The 19,432-nt window shown below is 42.4% G+C and overlaps 1 protein-coding gene across 1 annotated transcript in view; it reads left to right on the top strand.

Annotated features, from left to right (window-relative positions):
• Positions 1–19,187, top strand: part of LOC144807953 (uncharacterized) — a 57,143-nt gene extending 37,956 nt beyond the window's left edge. The window contains exon 3 of the mRNA XM_078673545.1: positions 17,135–19,187. Coding sequence (XP_078529671.1) covers positions 17,135–17,802 — 668 coding nt within the window. The 3' untranslated portion in view covers positions 17,803–19,187. The remainder of the gene's footprint in view (positions 1–17,134) is intronic.
• The last annotated feature ends 245 nt before the right edge of the window (positions 19,188–19,432 follow it).

The raw sequence follows: 19,432 nt of genomic DNA, 5'->3' as shown, positions 1-19,432 counted from the left end.
GCTCCAGATGTTGCAATATCACCAGAATAGAATCAGGGAAGAGCAAGAACACGAAAGGAGACGTATGAAAGACACGAAAATGAAAGTACTAGTTGCACAGTCTGTTCCACAAGACAGTCAGAAGAGGGGTACGAATCAAACCAGTCCTTCTGCAGCTCCCGTTAAAGGGACATGCAATTACTGTAAACAGCCAGGTCACTATATAAACGAATGTGCAGTTCTGAAACACAACATAGCTACTGGTAAGACGAAAGAGAGACCACGTCCGCCTAGACAGGAACATGTTCCGCAGAATGCCCAGCCACCGCAGAACGCACAACAGACAGTTACAGTACCGCAGCCTATAGCTGCCACACAACACGTTACACAACAGATGTATCAATATGCACAGTCGGATTATCCAGAATATCAGCAGTATTCATGAAACAGCCTAGAGAGGGAGGTTGGCTTGCCTCTCATCGAGGTTCCTGTAGATCAAGAGGGTCCCTATGTACACAGTCAAGTGTTAGGGAAAGACAGAAAGTTTCTGATCGATACAGGGGCAAGTAGGACTACCATCAGTCATGACGAGGTTCCAGGGGCTCCACTCTCAGGCTCAAGAAACGTTTCCCTGGGTTTTTCAGGAAAGCCTATTGTTAATGAAATATCGAAACCAGTTTCCTTAGAAGTTGGTCCATTGTCCCGAACTACAGACTTGTTACTTACGAAATCCTGTCCTGAGAATTTACTAGGTATCAAAACATTGAAAGAGTTAGGTGCAGTCATATGCTGTTCTCCGGAAGGAGTGAGATTGTTTTTACGTGATTTTAAAGGTCATTATGTGTTACGTGATTTTGATCCGAGATTATTGAATGTACCACAGCATTTATGGGCGCAAGGTCCAACTGATGTAGGTTGTATGCACATTACACCCTATCATGTCACCCTGAAGCAAGGTGTTGTTTTACCACGAATCCGACAGTACAAATTGCCCCCTGAGGCTGTAGCAGCCTTATCCAAAATTATTGACGAGCTCATTGCTCAAGGAGTGGTTGTAGAAACTGACTCCAATGTATGTAATTCTCCTATCATTCCGATTCTTAAACGTACTGATCCAAATGCACCTCCGGTTTATCGATTAGTGATTGACCTTCGAGAACTTAATAAATGCATCATTCTGCAGTACCCTGTGGTTCCAGATATCTCTTCTCTATTGACTGCCATTGATTCTGAAGCTACGTTCTTTACTGTTATTGATCTCAAGAACGCATTCTTTAGTGTCCCCATTCATACAGACAGCCAGTATCTTTTCGGTTTCTGTTTAAATGGAAAAAGCTATAAATTTACACGAGCTCCTCAAGGTTTCAAAGAGAGTCCTAGTATTTACAGTCAAGCACTTAAGAGACAACTAGACAGTATTCTCATGCCAACTGATACTGCCCTGCTCCAGTATGTCGATGATCTGTTAATCACAGCCCGTACAGAAAGTGACTGCGAACGTGCGTCACTGACAGTCTTGTATTTTCTGGCCGAGATGGGGCACAAGGTGTCCCCTTCGAAACTACAGTTCTGTGTCCAGCAAGTGGTATGCCTTGGACACTTACTGTCCAAGAGGGGTAGACAGTTGACACCAGACCGTATCCAGCTAATAGCACATCTTCCCCAGCCCAAGACACAGAAGGAGGTGCGAGCTTTTATCGGCCTCACTTCTTACTGTAGACAATGGATTCCTCAGTACGCATATCTAGCCAAACCACTGATACAGTTAACGACACAGGAGGCAGCCATATCGACTGTCCTCCCTTGGACCCAGGAACATACACTTGTTTTTAATGAGTTAAAGAAAGCCTTATGTAATGCACCAGTATTAGCGACACCAAACTACAGTAAGCCTTTTACACTTTTTGTTACTGAACGCGATGGTACAGCATTGTCTGTTCTCACACAAGATCAAGCAGGACAACACAAGCCATGTGCTTATTTTTCTAGCACATTAGATCCAGTAGCCCAGGCTCTGCCTGCGTGCCTCAAGTCCGTTGCAGCCACAGCTCTAGCTATCAGACAAAGCGATTCCATAGTGTTAGGACACTCCCTGACAGTACAAGTTCCACACTCTGTGGAAGTTCTTTTAAACCGAACACAGACTCAGCACTTGACAATTGCACGTTTAACAGGATATGAACTGACACTGTTTCAGCCACACATAGAGATCAGACGCTGCAACGTTTTGAATCCTGCTACACTGTTACCCTCGATTACATCGAATCCTGCCACACATGACTGTGTGGAAGTTATTAACATCATGACAAAGCCAAGACAAGACTTGACAGACATTGCCTTACCTGATCCAGACCTGACACTTTACGTGGATGGTTCATGTATGAGAACAAATACAGGAGAGTTAGTAGCCGCATATGCAGTGACTACTGAAACCGAAGTTATAGAAACACATCGTATCGATACCTTGTCTGCTCAAGCAGCAGAGCTCACCGCTCTGACCCAAGCCTGCATACGAGCCAAGAACCTGAAAGTAAATATATATACAGATTCACGTTATGCATTCGGAGTCGTACACGACTTTGGAGTCCTCTGGCAAGAAAGAGGTTTCATGACATCTCATGGAACCAAGATTCAGCATGGCCCCCTCATTCAAGCTCTGTTAGATGCAATACATTTACCGACAGCCATTGCCATTATGAAGTGCAAAGCACATACGAAAGTCACTGACATTATTTCCCAAGGTAACGATCTAGCAGATCGAACAGCCAAGCTTACAGCTCAGACTCCAGACATTCCAGTTAACACGACAAAGACAGATGTTCCAGTCCAGACTACTTGTATGACAGTTAAAGACCCTACACAAGATGTACTAGACATACAGACACATGCTACTCCCGATGAAATCAAGAAATGGTCTGAACAAGGAGGGGTCCAGACTGATCAGGGATGGTTGACGAAGGGAAAAGCCACATGATTTCTCCCCGACACTATGGTTCAAGTCATTGTTAATACAGCACACAGTCCAGCACATTTAGGAGAAAAAGCCATGTTAGATAGCATCCAGAATATTTGGTTTAACAAACATTTACGAGCAGCAGCCAAGCAGAAAGTGCGTACCTGCATGATCTGTTGTCAGTTCAATCCAGGTAAAGGTGTCCCGGTGGAACAAGGTGGATTCCATCCTCCTGACCACCCTTTTGAAGTCCTCCAGATGGATTATATTCAGATGGAACGATGTCGAGGTTTCAAGTATGTCCTCGTAGTTGTATGCGCTTTGTCCAGATGGACAGAAGCATATCCAGTCCCAGATTACACTGCCGCGACCACTGCCAGGCAGTTGGTTCGTGAGTATTTCCCTCGCTATGGTTTACCGAGGGTCGTGTATTCAGACAACGGCCAGCCATTCTCATCCGAACTCATGAAACAAGTATCTCTTCTGTTAGGGTATCAGTGGAAGTTCCACTGTGTACGACACCCCGAGGCAGCTGGCCTCGTCGAGAGACATAATCAGACTCTGAAAATCCGCATTGCGAAGGTCTGTGCCGAGAAAGGCGTAGATTGGATGATAGCTCTGCCAGTCGCCCTTTTCTACATGAGAATGGTCGCTCACTCCCGTTCAGGTCTGTCCCCCTATGAGGTCATTTTCGGTCGTCCCCCAAACATGTGGGGTACACCTATGCCCCGTAAAATAACAGATGTTGACAGTAATATGCTGACAGATTACCTAGCTTCCTTGATGTCTGCACTACTCTCTTGTCGTTCACAGGTCGCGGCTGCTTTTCCAGACAACACTCAAGTGACACCGCACGAGGTCGTTCCAGGAGACCTGGTGTTGATTCGCAATTTCGATCGTTCAAGTCCGCTGGAGCCCCGCTGGAAAGAGCCAAAACTCGTTCTGATGACCACAAGGACTGCAATCAAAGTGGAGGGCCGCAAAGGATGGCTCCACTCCAGTCATGTTAAACGATTCCATGGACTCCGTCCAAAGACTTTTTTCAAAGACTGCCCTGTTCTCAAGGACTGCCCAGATATTGACTCTAAACCTCCTCTGTTAGAGAAAACTCCGCAGCAGGAGTATAAACAGAAGCTCAGGTCTAGCAAGTCAGACAGTTTAATTGTTTAAGTCCCTCTCGGGTGAAGCGGTTAGACAGGTTCCTGACATGTATGAGATAGACCCCCATAGTGAGAGAGTTAGACGAAACTCCAAGAAAATACGTTATTGTAAGAATTTACGCAGCCGATGCGTTGTCACATTATTATTTATGTTATTTCTGAGTCTTACGATTACATGCATAAGTTATGTTTTACATGTATTTTTTCCTCCTCTTGATTCACATGTACATTTTTCCTCTAATGATACAGTAGAGCACACTTTTAGTGAACTACCTCCTCACGAGTTATCCTACCGTCTTGCCATGCGCAACAATACTTTTATCCGAATGTTACACTATTCACACCAGACCAGCAATGCCACCAATTGTTGGGTGTGTGGTCGACTCCCCCCTTTTCAGACCGTGAAGGGAGTTCTGCCACTCTTTCCCTATCCGTTTTCGCACAATGGTTCGTGTGGAGCATGGTTTACGTTAACGTCATCCTCAAACGATAAGTCCCTTTTGAATAGAACATGTTTCCCAGACAAGAAAGGTCTTTCCCATAGAACAGGGTTAGATCTAGAAAATGAAGTATATGATCTAGGTAATTTCTCCTCGAATTTCATGGTTTTGAATGTTCAGTCCGAAACTACTCCAGACTTGCCTGCTATTACAGTTCTACCAGTGAAAGGCGAATTATGTGTCAGAAAGAATGGTTCAATACATCTAGGACATAGTGATTGTACCACTGTGGTCGAGTATAGTGACAGTGGGAAATCTACTTTCAAAGCCTCACGTCATTCGTATTTTGTGTGTGGTCAGACCGCATATGTACGTCTGCCCCTAGATTGGGATGGAACATGTTACATTGCCTTCCTACTGCCACCAGTTTTCCTAGCCCCATCCGATTATCACAGAAACACACATCTAGTACACGTCAGACATAGAAGGGAGATCGAGTCCCCAATTGTCGATCAGACTGAAACTGCCTTAGAACAATATACAGACTTCAATGAAGGTTTCTTTTTCTTCATAGGTCCTGTCCAGAATAGTAAGTTAATATGTAGGCTAACTAGAACCCTTGAAGCAGTAGTGAATGAGACTACTTCCGCTCTAGGTAACTTAACAGAGGAACAATCTGCTATGAGATTTGTTGTCCTTCAAAACCGCCTCGTTCTTGACGTCATACTGGCTGATAGGGGCGGAGCTTGTAGAGTCATCGGATCTAGTTGCTGCATTTTCATTCCTAATAACGCACCGTCTGTTTATTCAGCTATAACTAGACTTCATAAAATTGCCCATCAGTTACACCAGAATCCAGGCACCTGGACATGGTCCGGTTGGCTCTGGAGTATTATATCCGCCTGGGGATGGAAAGTATTGTCATTCCTAGGTATAGCAGTGATGATCATATTCAGTTGCTGCCTATGTTTACAATGTGGCCCTGCGATTTGCGGCTTGTGCGCTACATCCTGTATTCCAAGTCCAAAGTCCCGTTCCAAGAAGATTCGAGACGTGCAAATGATGCTCTATGAACAGATAGATGGTATCATGAATATTGATGTTTCCTGAAGGAAACGTAGGGCACAAGGAGGGAATGAGGAAAATTATATTTTGCCTTGTCATGTGTCCCTACGTGTTCCCCATCATATGTTATATGTGCATGATCAATATGCATATTTACCCCCTTGACCGAATAAAGACGCAATTATAGTTGTGTCCAACGTTAATATGCCAGTTATCCAGTCCTCCTGAAAGCAACAAGTATTAGGCCTATGTTGCCAACGTCTTTACATTGTGCACGTTAAGTTATCGAGTTGTCTCCGTTTCTAGGCCTCATAAGGGCCCGGACACCAGATTCGAGTCCCAAAGTCTCCTGAAGCACTGCTCCGAGAGAAGCAGCCCCCACCTGCATCCCTGACCCTTCACTTTCTTTCTGCCAAGCAGCGCGGTGCCCGGCCTGGCCTGCCTGCCTGTCTGCCAAGAATATGTTATGCCTCTAGTTATCAGTTCAGCTCTCCGTCTTCACATTCCTAAGCTAACGAACCGCATAAACATCTTTAGCTATAGTCTAGTCTTTCTGTCTCCATGCAAGAGAATTACTGTATTAATATCCATAGAAGATTCATAGCACACGCAATACATGTAGGATATATGCATGCACCAGCCTTAGTGTCAAGTAGCCTTTGCCCGGATAATCTATCAACATGTACTCCAAACACAAGATATAAGATATGCTATAGACACATGTCGTCCTGACATCCCAGACTTTAGTCTCCTCTTCTAGTGCAGAAGTCAGAGCCCCCAGCTCTCCCCAGTTACACGTCATGGCCCGTTTGCGCGCAACAGTAGGTTAAAGGTTCCAGCTGCCCAGGTAGCCCCCTCCATGTATCCACCCATTTCATGACACTTCTGTGACGTCTACATCACATGTCTTCGTGCATGCCCTGTGCACGCCTTCTTTTCACGCCCATATGTTCTTATCTTTCGTTTGTCACTTGTTACGCCTACTGTATTCAATGCAATTGTAATGTATTACTATATATACTATGTAATGTTAATGAGACGTTGCAGCTGCCATTCCATTCCTTTCCGTTACAGGCTATTCTGATCCTGTCCCTTCCCTTGTGCCTAATTAAAGCCTGTTCGACTCAGATACCTCGGATCCTGCCTCTTATTTATTGAGCTATCTGTTTTAGTTAATGTATAGAAAAATAGTACCGGTAATTAATTATTTATTTACCACAGGCCTCTTTGTTGGGGAAGCAAGTTCTGTTGTTACATGGGCAATAAACTAAGTCCACGGGGGTTGTTTAGCGCCTGGGACTGGATTGAGTGGCCAGGTGCAGTGGAGGAGGTTATCAGAGGGGCCTGATCGTGCGCAGAGGATGAAATGACAAGTGGGTTTGGTGCGGGAAGTGGCTCTACGGTATTGTCATGCTGACATGGTTTTACGACCCCGGTATGTGTGCTCGGGTTCAGTCAGAGCGCGGGGGGGATGAGGGCGGCCGGGGTGATGCGCAGGTGACCAGCAATGTGGGAAATGGCTGCAGAGACTAAAATGGTTGACGCTTACATGCTCGTGGGGGCTTTCGTTATACAAGATGGAGCCGGCAATGTTCATCTTTATCGTCTTACATTTAACATCCGTCCCACAGCAGGGAAAGGCCATCTGTATCCCCGATCCAAATCAGCGTATGGTTTGTCATATTTTCATTTTGTGATATCCAGACCACCTGTTATGTGCCCGGTCTAGGCCCATGTAGCGAAGTAGCTCATTTCATATATTGTCCTATTTTTTACAGTAACATTTCAGCTGTGACCTTTTGCACATATTTGCATGCATGACAATGTTGGATTAGTTTCTCTGAGACTACTTTGTTTACACATCTACCTTCTCCCAACATTACCACGATGCCTCGAACACCATGTACAAGGCCTCTTGACGCACTATGTACAAATGTCATCTCTATCTTCATCCACAGGGTGAGAGGGCTATCTACATATCCATAGCATTGTCTAACCTATACGTACATCACAAAGATGCTTTCTATAATAAATAATGAGCATCCCAATAGATTAGTAGAGGAGGCGCTACAGCTGACACAGAGGGTCCGTGCGGGCTGAGACTTCACCATGCAGCGGGCTGGCATCTCCGTGAGGGGAAGTTCAGTTTGTAACCAATTTGTGGCCTGCATTCTCTCCTGTCATGTCTCTTAGTGGGAATTCTTGGCTTCACACCCACACACACTCTAGGTACACGCAGAGTAGGGAGTGCATAGTAGGAGTCCGCCTGATTACTGCCTTGCTTATATGCCTGCATATAAACACTGTTTTAGCATCGTGATAAAACTATATCTACTATTTACGTGCTTTAATCGCTTTCAGCTGCTTCGGTCTCCTGATTATTTCAGCTTATATATTCTATACAAGAATAACGTTGGTTCAATAAATATATTGAAAACGTCCCACTGTGTATTCTCTGTATATTTCTCTGAGAGCAAGTAAGCTTGAGTCACTGAGCAAAAGGTTCTGTTCTGTTTCCAAGATCCCTGAGTGGTCAGAGTTGTCACGTTCAGAGGTTGCCAGAAACCATTCGCTTCCTGGTAAGGTTAGGGAGTTTTATGGTGGCACTGTGAGCTAGCTGGTCTCTAGGCCAACTCATCCTGCGGAGGTGCCCGGAGCCAGTCTAGGCACCTCATCCAAAGTTTATATTGTCCAACAAACGCGCAGGTCCTACGGATTAGTGGGAACTACACAACACACTTGTTCCTTCCACCAGACCACAAAAACCTTTGCTTAGCTTGAAAAGCAGGTGCCCATTGCTGTCCCTGAGATTTGTCTGTAATATCTATCGTTAAATATGAAAATATTGTTATTTAGGAAAAAGTCATGGTCCTAAGCATCCATGTATAGTCATATGGAGATATTGGTCTATTGCAAAAAGCATGTTCATAGGCTCTTCGACCTTGCATGTGTTTTATACATAATTATCAAGACCACATCCTAGGTAATTGTCAAATATGATTGTCTTCTGTGTATATCTTTTGGAGAAAATAATTCTCACTATCTATACAATATGATGGGAGGCTCCCAACAAGAATCAGCAATACATGGTTTTAGTTTATTGCTGTGCTTTCCAGTGAGCTATTGTTGGAGGGCACTATACGCCCCCCTTGTTCTTGCATACATTTGTTAGAAGGTAAAAACACAGTAGAGGGTAGTGTTTTACACAAATGGAAATTTTGCCACTCCCATTTCACAACAATCCGTATTTAATACTTATTGAAAAGCCTTTTGTTCATAATTGCAAACAATCATTTAAACCACATTCTTGCCCCTTATCGGATGACATTGGTACTTATGTTGTCATTTCAGAATGTGTTAATGGCCTCCCTTTGTCTATTACTCAAGTTAGATCTGATTCTTCCCTTCTTGCCTGGACTGGTGAACAATTTATTTGAACAAGTCTTTGGCGACCAAGTCACTAAAGACATCCAGATTATCATGAGGCAAGGAGGAGTTATATTTAGCTTGCTTTTTGAAGCGAGTTAGGCTTCCCTGATCTGTCTGTGCCCCCTTTCCTAGTAACGCTTCCCGCTATTTCGTTGCACATATATTTCCATTATCCAGACCAGCCAATGCCATGAAGTATCAGTGTCTCTTGAACACAAGTCATGTTTTCTGTATTGGGCTCCCCTATTCTCATGTTCATTGGCTTGGGTCTGATTTTATGTTGATATCTTAGAAACGGAAATATGTCAATTCTACATGAACTGTAATTTAAGTCCCTAGTGGGGCAGAAATATAAGCCAAAGGTTCTGGATATTTAGTTCATCCATTGTCAGTTAATGTTGTGATGAGTTAATAATGGAGAATTAATTATTTTCTCTTCCTATGGGGTGAGTTATCTGTTTCATGTGCTCTTTCCTGTCTTTCTCTTCCTCTGTTTGTGTGGATATTCCATTGTTCGTCCTTGTCTCAGTAAACCCTACTCAGCGAAAAAAAGTGGGAAGTAGGTTTTTTTCCTAGGTAGTTGCTAGCAGAGTCGTCTGAGTCACCTTCTGAGCTTGATTCCTCTGTCAGAAGTTCATGTCGTCTTTGTGTCAGTGTCATTTTTACTGCTCTCCTTACTTATTCGTATCATCTTACAAAGTTTAAGACTCTTTGAGGACAGTAGTCTTGCTTTTCCCTTTAAAAGTTCCTCTTTTGTAGCTATTACCTCTTTCTTATCACTTGTTCATCATTCTCATTGTCCTTAAGTTCAGCTCTTATTTTCAAGTGCAACAAATTTGAGGTTGGAGAACTCCATCAGACTGCAGACATATAAGCATGGGCGGATTTTGCGAATTGGCAATCCGTGAAATGGCGTATTTACGGATTCGCAATCCGCAAAATCCACGAACTCTCGTGAATTTTGCGGATTCCTTTTTTTTTGTGTGTTCGCAAGTGTTTCTTCCATTTCGCAAGAGTATTTAACCAGTTCGCAAACGCGAACTTACTTGTCGGGTAGCAACAGTCGCGAACATGTTGTTTCTACGTCTGGTTCATCACAGCACCCTCTGTTTCACCACTGCCACCCTCTGTTTCACCACTGCCACCCTCTGGCTCACCCATGCCACCCTCTGGCTCACCCATGCCACCCTCTAGTTCACCACTGTAGATTATGAGGGGAAAAGCACACCTGCCCTGCCTCAACTGACATAAATGAATTAGGGGCTGATTAATGTGTCACGGAATTTGAACTTCCTGGCTGGCACCTGCTTCCTTATCTGTAATTGCTTTCTCTGAGCCTGCTGTGAGGGTCAGAGCAGGGTCATAGAATAGTTGCAAGTAGGCAACTGAACTCTGAAGGGGCCTCTCAGGAAGCACTACAGGGAATGGTTATTAATGATAAGATTGAACTTTTGCACCTGCTGAGTGCTTTCAGTTTTGCAAAAATCCAAATATCCAGCAGCATCCACAAAAAGTAATCCTTCCAAGCACTACAGGGAATGGTTACTAATGATAAGATTGAACTTTTGCACCTGCTGAGTGCTTTCGGTTTTGCAAAAATCCAAATATCCAGCAGCATCCACAAAAAGTAATCCTTCCAGGCACTACAGGGAATGGTTACTAATGATAAGATTGAACTTTTGCACCTGCTGAGTGCTTTCAGTTTAGCAAAAATCCAAATATCCAGCAGCATCCACAAAAAGTAATCCTTCCAGGTCAAGATCCAAATCAAAGTGACCAGCACATGAAGAAAGCACTGAGAGGAGCCTGCTGGACAGGAACAGGAAGTTGGAGACTGTGGGGCACTTCCTTCCTCCCACCCCCCCCCCCACCCCCAAAATGGACTCCTTGCAAAAAAAAAGTGCAGGCAAATGTCAACCTGAGGAGTTATTCTGATAAAAATCATAATTGTCAAGGTTTATGCTGCCTGCTGGTGGATTTCTTGCGCGAAATTGCAAATTTTGCAATCTCGCAATTGCGAGATTGTCGCTGCCCGCCGCATCTACGTGTTCGCAAGTGTTTACTCCCGTGAAATTGTATAGTATTCTAGTTGGCAAGTGTGACCAAGCAGAAAATCCGCTTCGCACGGATTTACGAATTTTCGGCAAGTTTGCAAGAGTTCACGGATTGCGAATTTGCCGAAAATCCGCAAAATCCGCGAGTGGGACGGATTTTACGCCCATGCTTACAGACTTAGAACTGTAACAAAAAAAACAAGTTAGCAGGCCTTTTCCCTCTATGAATCCATGATCTGGAACAGCATCCCGGTATCCATCAGGACCTCCCGACATTGCTCCCGTTTAGGAAAGAGTTGAGGACTCCCTTCTTTAAAAATAATTTATGCTCATCTTTGGCCCTAGCTTTAGGCTAGGTTTGCAGTATAGAAATAACATATAGATCCATACATAAAGAAGCTGGCCTAGCCTACACTAATGTTTGAAAACTTTGGAAATAACGCTTGTGAAAATGTTTATGGGAGAGTTGGGAATGGTTATCCCACCAGAGCACCCCTGGCATCCAATTAAGATTTTATCAAGAGTAACAAGTCCACCTTTTAAGCCACTACATCACTGTAAGCCTTAATGGAGATAGTTGTCTACCTAGTAGCAGTCACTTCGTCAAACAGTTAGCGAACTACATGACCCATAAGTAGATGAACAGTTCCTGCAAGTTTACAAAGACAAAGTTAAATATGCATCAAGTGTTAAACATGCAATCATGCTCTACATTATCAGAATTGAAAATGTTTGAAAAATAAGACAGTTTTTTGCACCGGCACAATTTGGCATATGGTTTTCTACTCATGCGGAGCTTAGGGGTGGGCGGAATTTTCGTAGTCGTATTACGCAAAGCTCTGCGAAAAAAATCTCCGTGAGTACGCAGAATTCTGCGAACACGCTGAATTGCTTCTTCCGCCTGTTCACAATGCTTTTTTCCTGTTCGCGAACGCTGTTTGCGTGCTCGGGGGGATATATCTTGCATACACACATTTTGAAAGCATGAACAAGCAAAAAATTCTGCGAAGCCGCGGATCTCGGAAGTTTTGGCAATTCCACTTTCTCAGCAGAACTCGAAATTGCCCAAATTCCACAAATGCCGCAAGTGGAACTGAATTTCCCGCCCAGGCCTAGCGGAGACACCACATAAAAATACCACAGGCTGAGTCCACATATGATAAATATGCAACAATGGCTTTTCTGCCCAACATATCTCTAGTAGATATTTGTAAAGCAGAAACATGTGGTTCTGTGCATCCTTTCATAAAATATTTCTCCATGACATCAATGCAAGGAAGAAGCCCAGAAGTGTTTAATTGTTCTAAGCATATTAGTAACTCAATTAGCCATTCTTTCCTTTCAATCAATCAATCACCTGCGAGGGTCTTAAGGCACTGGGGGGAGGAGCCGCTCCTGGTCAATCGAAAAGCCAGGTTTTGAGGTCCTTCCTGAATGTGTGGAGGGTTGGGGGAGCGCCTGATGTTGACCGCAAGCTCGTTCTAGGATTTGGCTGCGATGTAGGAGAAGGCTCTCCCGCCAGTTCTGTTTCTGCTGATGCGGGGGACCTCTGCCAGGGTGAGGTCAGTGGAGCAGAGGTTCTTCTTTGGTAGGTGGAAACAAATGTGGTAATTGAATTGAGGTATATGGGTCCGATGTTGAGGGATTTGTAGGCATGGGTGAGGAGTTTGAAGGTGATCCTCTTCTCGACGGGGAGCAAGTGGAGGCTTCGAAGGTGTTGGGTCGTATGATTGTGGCGTGGTGTCCCTAGAATGAGCCTGGCTGTGGCGTTCTGGACCTTACCGATTCTTTTAAGTTATGGCACAACCTGTGATGTAAAAATAGTGGATTGAAGAAGTGCACTCCTTTGCTTATAGAAAGAAATCTTTATCTTGTAAACCAATGATCTGGCGTGCTGTTGAGGCTCGTACTCTGTCCTGGAGTACTCAAAATCAAAATAGTGAGAATATCAAGTGTTTCCACTTGGCCTGAACGCACAGTTGCCTAGCCAACCCTGGCTTTGGTACCTTTAGTTAGTTACAGATTATATATACAGTAATCCAAAATAATGCAGAACAAACAATCTATTACACATGTTTGTTTTAAATCAGAATCACATATAATTGTGGATTATACAAACAAGAAGTAAATGAAATTTCAAAAACATTCACGAAATCTATATTCAATAAACTGATGCATTTTTAAAGATTGCCTGATGCATTTCGGGTCATGGACCCTTCTTCCGGGGCTTGATCTAAAAAAAGAATTAGTACATTCATTTTAGTTACATTTGAACCTTGAGTGTTGCAAGCAAAACAACCTTAAAATAACTGTAACACGTTCGGAGAAAGCTTCTATCAACATGTAATATCCTACGTTATAATGGAGAGCAAGAAAAATGTGAAAGAAGTAAAGAAAGTGCTCTGTGCATAACTTGGAAAAGAGAAAGAGCCGCACTTTCCCATCACTGTTATATGAAAAAACAAAAAAACGAGACCCGTGACTCTCAACCATGCTGTCGTGAAAAAAACCAACTAATACATCAAACCTCGTACCTGTTCTCATGTTGTGAGTTACAAAAAACATTCAGCTGCTGCAACCAAAATGTACATGTAAACATTAGCCAGAAATGCCACACTGAAAAAAACAGGTAACTCCTCAAGCTTTCGAAGAGCAAAAAAAGTACACTAACCTGACGGAATCGGTAAAGGTTCCGACACTAATGCCCCTTGAATACAGTCCCCAATAATGAGCACTCGTACACTGCAATCTGCTGAGACACAAAGAAAACAAGCTCTAAACTACTGTTCCTCCGCAAAACAAACTACACGATATTAAAATATATCAAAGTGACTGACCTTCAAAAGCTCAGCACTGCTCGTACCTGTGTGATTCTTACTGGCTCTGAGTCGTATCCAAACCAAACTCTCAAAAACGCCTCCTCCATTACCATTAATAAACCCTCCTTCGTTCAACACGAAAACGAACTACACGACGCGACGATAGCAAACAACATTAACAAAGGACTTCCCGCTTGTATACCTGCGCCATGTTGGAATGGGTGAGCGCAAACAAACTTCCCAAACTGAAACAATGAAACAAAAAACTGTTTACAAAAAAGACCCGAAAACAACGCAATACTCAATAAACAAACGTAATGTGATCAACTCGTGAATGTGACCAAAATAGTGAAAAATGGATAGCAAATTGAAAATAATAAGCGCTCCCTGATGCATAAACATATTATATATACATGTAACCAAAAGTTGTCACAATGCATAATTCATAGCAACTATTAAATTTTTCATTTAGCATGTGAAAATGGTAAACAGCGGCCTCTTTGCGCCTTATGTAGTGACAATATCATAAGAAACATCCTAAATCAATTTTGTCATTGATCCCTTTGGGCTCTTGAGTGTTAAATGTCCAAAAGACCTCCCTTCTTAACGGGGTTTTAAAAAGATCTATTCCAGGAGTGCGTTTCACTATCTCAACAATTTGGAATTTTAACTGTGCAATTGTATGGCGATGCTTATGCCAATGTACTGCCAAGCTACTATGAATGTTGTTATTCCTAATCGTACTTATGCTCTGAGATACAAATTTTTATTTTGCGTTCAGTCTTGCCTATGTATAATAGGCCACAGGGACATTTAATGGCATATATCAAATTTGAAGAATTACAATCCGCGTTGACTCTTGTTTTTATGGACTCCCCTGTTTGAGGATGCTGTATTTCACTACTGCAAATACCATTATTGCAATGAATGCAATTTAAACATTTGTGTGTGCCTTTGTAACTCTCTGAAGGTTCCAATATCTTAGATTTTAGAAATTCTTTCAAATTGTGGGAAAGTTTATACGCAAACAAGGGTCTGTCTTTAAATAAATTTCCAAAATCACTTTCATTCGCCAATAGTTCCCATCGTTGATTAATGATTTTTTTAACCTCTCTGGAACTTGTTGACTAGGTAGACACGAACACTTGTCTGGTACCTGGTTGTTTGGTTTCAATTTCCAGTAAACTTTTTCTGGTTTTGTCATTGACTTTTTCAATGGTTTGATCTAAAACAATTTCCGGATATCCTTTCACTAAATATCTTTGTTTGATCAACTTGAGTTTTTTTGAGTGGGAGGAGAATTTTTTCCTCCAACTAAAAGGCACATCAATGGGCTTTGCCTGTGCTCCGGCATACGCAAATACGTATATGGAAAAATGTGAGGACCAGTTTTTGTTTAAGGATGTTGAATGGACCAAAAATACGTTATTATATTGTCGATATATTGACGATATTTTTCTGATGGGGGATAACTCTGTTGAATTACTGGAAATGAAGATAGATCAGTTGAATCAAAGCGGTGAAAATCTTCAATTTACTAGTATCATTGAAAAACAAGGAATATCCTTTTTGGACGTCCAGGTCAGTCTGGATAATGGTCTCATCAAAACAGAAGTTTTTCACAAAACCACTGATAAGAATCCGTGTTATTGTATTCTAGTTTTCACTCCAATAAGCTGATCAATAACTTACCTTATTCTCAAATGCTCCGTGCCACAAGGATTTGTTCAGATGAGACATCATTACAAATTAATCTCAAGTTGATCAAGCAAAGATATTTAGTGAAAGGATATCCGGAAATTGTTTTGGAGCCAGTAAGAATCACACGAGTACGAGCAGTGTTGAGCTTTTGAAGGTCAGTCACTTTGATATATTTTAATATCGTGTAGTTTGTTTTGTGGAGGAACAGTAGTTTAGAGCTTGTTTTCTTTGTGTCTCAGCAGATTGCAGTGTACGGTTGTTCATTATTGGGGACTGTATTGAAGGGGCATCAGTGTCGGAACCTTTACCGATTCCATCAGGTTAGTGTACGTTTTTTGCTCTTCGAAAGCTTGAAGAGCTACCTGTTTTTTTCAGTGTGGCATTTCTGGCTAATGTTTACATGTACATTTTGGTTGCAGCAGCTGAACGTTTTTTGTAACTCACAACATGAGAACAGGTACGAGGTTTTGATGTATTTGCTAGTTTTTTTCACGACAGCATGGTTGAGAGTCACGGGTCTCGTTTTTTAGTTTTTTCATATAACACTGATGGGAAAGTGCGGATCTTTCTCTTTTCCAAGTCATGCACAGAGCACTATCTTTACTTCTTTCACATTTTTCTTGGTCTCCAGTATAACGTAGGATATTACATGTTGATAGAAGCTTTCTCCCAACGTATTACAGTTATTTTAAGGTTGTTTTGCTTGCAACACTCAAGGTTCAAATGTAAATAAAATGGATGTGCTAATTATTTTTTTAGATCAAGCCCCGGAAGAAGGGTCCATGACCCGAAATGCATCGGGCAGTCTTTAAAAATGCATCAGTTTATTGAATATAGATTTCGTGAATGTTTTTGAAATTTCATTTACTTCTTGTTTGTATAATCCGCAATTATATGTGATTCTGATTTAAAACAAACATGTGTAATAGATTGTTTGTTATGCATTGTTTTGGATTACTGTATATATAATCTGTAACTAACTAAAGGTACCAAAGCCAGGGTTGGCTAGGCAACTGTGCGTTCAGGCCATGTGGAAACACTTGATATTCTCACAACCTGTGATGTGCCACAGCTTGCTGCAAATGGAAAATGTTACTCACTTGCAAATACTATCAGTTTGTCATGTTGCAGGCTCACATGCATCACCCACTTGCTGTATGGTTGGAAAGTATATAGGGTACTAAGATTGAGCAGTTTATTTTTTTTATTTTACACATATAAGCAGTTGTACTCCGATGGATTTTAATTGGAGTCTGCGCACTGATTCATTATGCCTTTCTGGTATGGGATTACGAGTTGTTCTCCAGATCAAAATTTCAAACTTAAATTAATTATTTTTAGTAGTCAGAACCCAACCCATGAGTGGTCACCATATGTGAACTGTAGAACTACAAGCAGCAAATGATTGTTTACAGGTAGTAACATTTCCCTTCCTTCCTAGATATTACTGTCTACCTTTCTCATATTATAACCGTGCATTTCTTTCAAGAAATATTTCCCATGTATAATTCTCAGTGTTCATTTCATTCTGCAGCACAGCAGTCGCAGACAAAAAGTATGAATGGGAAAGAAAAACATAAAGCTTCTGGAGGAAGGAAGAATTTTGCTTATAAAATGAATGAAAGAAAACACCAAGGAATACAGAGGAGGGAGAATTTTAACAATAAAACACTACTTGCAAGGCAGAAAAGAATACGCACTGGCCTAAGAGCTTATGCCTGTGCTGAGTGTAAGAAGACATTTACTGGAAAGACGCATCTTTTACTGCACGAGCAAACACACACAGATCGGTATCCCTACACTGAGCATGAAATGAGGTTTGCTGATAAGGCAACACATGAAAAAACTCACAGTGCAGAGCGGCCCTTTCACTGCAATATCTGTGAGAAAAGTTTTACTCACAAGGGAAATCTTCTACAACATCAAAGCGTACACACAGGAGAGAAGCCTTATCACTGCACTGTGTGTTCCAAACCCTTTTCTCAGAAAGCACACCTTAAACAGCATCAAAGCGTACACACCGGGGAGAGGCCTTATCACTGCACTGTGTGTTCCAAGAGGTTTTCTCAGAAGGCGACCCTTGTACGCCATCAAAGCGTACACACAGGAGAGAGGCCTTATCACTGCACTGTGTGTAGCAAGAGCTTTGATCAGAAGGCAAGCCTTGTACGCCATCAAAGAACACACAGGCGACGGCCATGACGCCGCATGGGATATGGAAACAAAAGGTGTTGCTCAGCAACCTCAAGTAACACATACAAGATGGAAGCCTTCTTGAAGCACTGCCAAAAAACCTTCATTTAAAAAAAGAAATCTGATCTTTTACATCATCTAAGAATCTACAGCTAAAGTTAGACCTCCTATGACATCTAACAATCCTTCCGGGCTGAGATCCTCCCTTTCCTCTGAATGTCAGAAGAGCTTTGAGTTAAAGGACAAACTGTAACGTTGGCAGCGTCTCCAAACAGAATGTAGGTTCTTCAACGTCACTAACATCACTTCACCAAGCAACGAACTTCACAGAGGCTGCTTCACTGATTTTGAAAGACCTGAGCGCATGGGAAAAAGAAACTGAGAGAAGAAATAGGAATCAAAAACCACTCGAGGACAAAAAATATAAACTCCTTTCATCACTAAAGCAGGAACATCTACTCCAGTATCTTCAGACCGGCTTTGGAAATATTCTGTACAACCCATCCAGGCTGAGAGATCAAAAGAGGATTCATGGCTGTCCAGATTCTAACAACTTACAAAGGTGTCACCACCCATATAATTCTGCAGTTTCAACTGCCAAGACCGTGACACAATTCACAATGTTTTGAGATGGTTTATTCTGGTGAGAATTTTCTTTTTTTTTGATAATCAATGTTATTATCATTTTGAAAGAAAAAAAAAGACAGCATACATCTTACACAGTAAAGCCAATTCCATCTCCAACAGACAGTAAAAAAACCACGGTGTGGGTAGGAGTATTTATGCAAGCCACCCAAGCTGAAAAGCAGCTCCCTGTTACATGGGAGAGCCAAAGCTGGCAATTTAAAACAGTAGGTTCAGCCATTTGCCCCAAACCCTATGGCACCTCGTGGGACAACCATGTTCCTCCTGGGCCACGCACCAACCCACTCCCTGGTGCGACTTTCGCCGGGTAGTGGGGATGGGGTGGGCGTAGGCTGCTGCAATATTTCAATTAGCCACAGAGACCGCCGTTCCCTGAAAATGTTTGTCCGCTCTAGAGCCGTCCAAACCTTCAAATACACCCAGGAGAAGATGTAAGGGATCGTGTGGAACCTGCCAACCCAAGGTCTGTGTGAGCTCAGATTTCCCCTCGGACCAGAAGTGGTCAAGGCCTGGGCAAAACAAACCATATGGTAGAAGTCGGCCGGAGTGTGGCCTCTATTTTGGTCAGAATTAAATACCCAAAAACTAACGTTCCCATACATTACAAAACAAAGCAGATTGTCTGATAAAGACACTGTAAGAAGTATTTCATCTCATTTTGTGATGTGTTTTGTGAGGTCAGTTGTGTCCTGTTCTAGTGTGAGGGGTGAGATTGACAACTAGACAAAGGACACTGCCGCAGTGAGCTGTTTGCCAAGAATGTCTTATTTTACGCAATAAATCTTTGCTGATAAACCTATTTGCCTGCCTGTTCCGTGTGGTGATGAGACTGTAGATACTTCAAACTCATAAGCGGTAAGAGGTTGTGGCAGTACCTTATAACCCGCTAGCTCGCCACAGGCTATAGCGCTGAGCTTGCGCTCCAATTATTTGTGATTATCTGATGATTATCTTGTGACTGTGATTGCTTTACTTTATTTTAAAAAATCTGTGA

Source organism: Lissotriton helveticus, chromosome 1_2 (genome assembly GCF_964261635.1).
Source record: "Lissotriton helveticus chromosome 1_2, aLisHel1.1, whole genome shotgun sequence".
Classification (NCBI taxonomy): domain Eukaryota; kingdom Metazoa; phylum Chordata; class Amphibia; order Caudata; family Salamandridae; genus Lissotriton; species Lissotriton helveticus.
The sequence above is the reverse complement of the archived record's forward strand: the minus strand, read 5'-3'. Positions and strand labels throughout refer to the sequence as shown.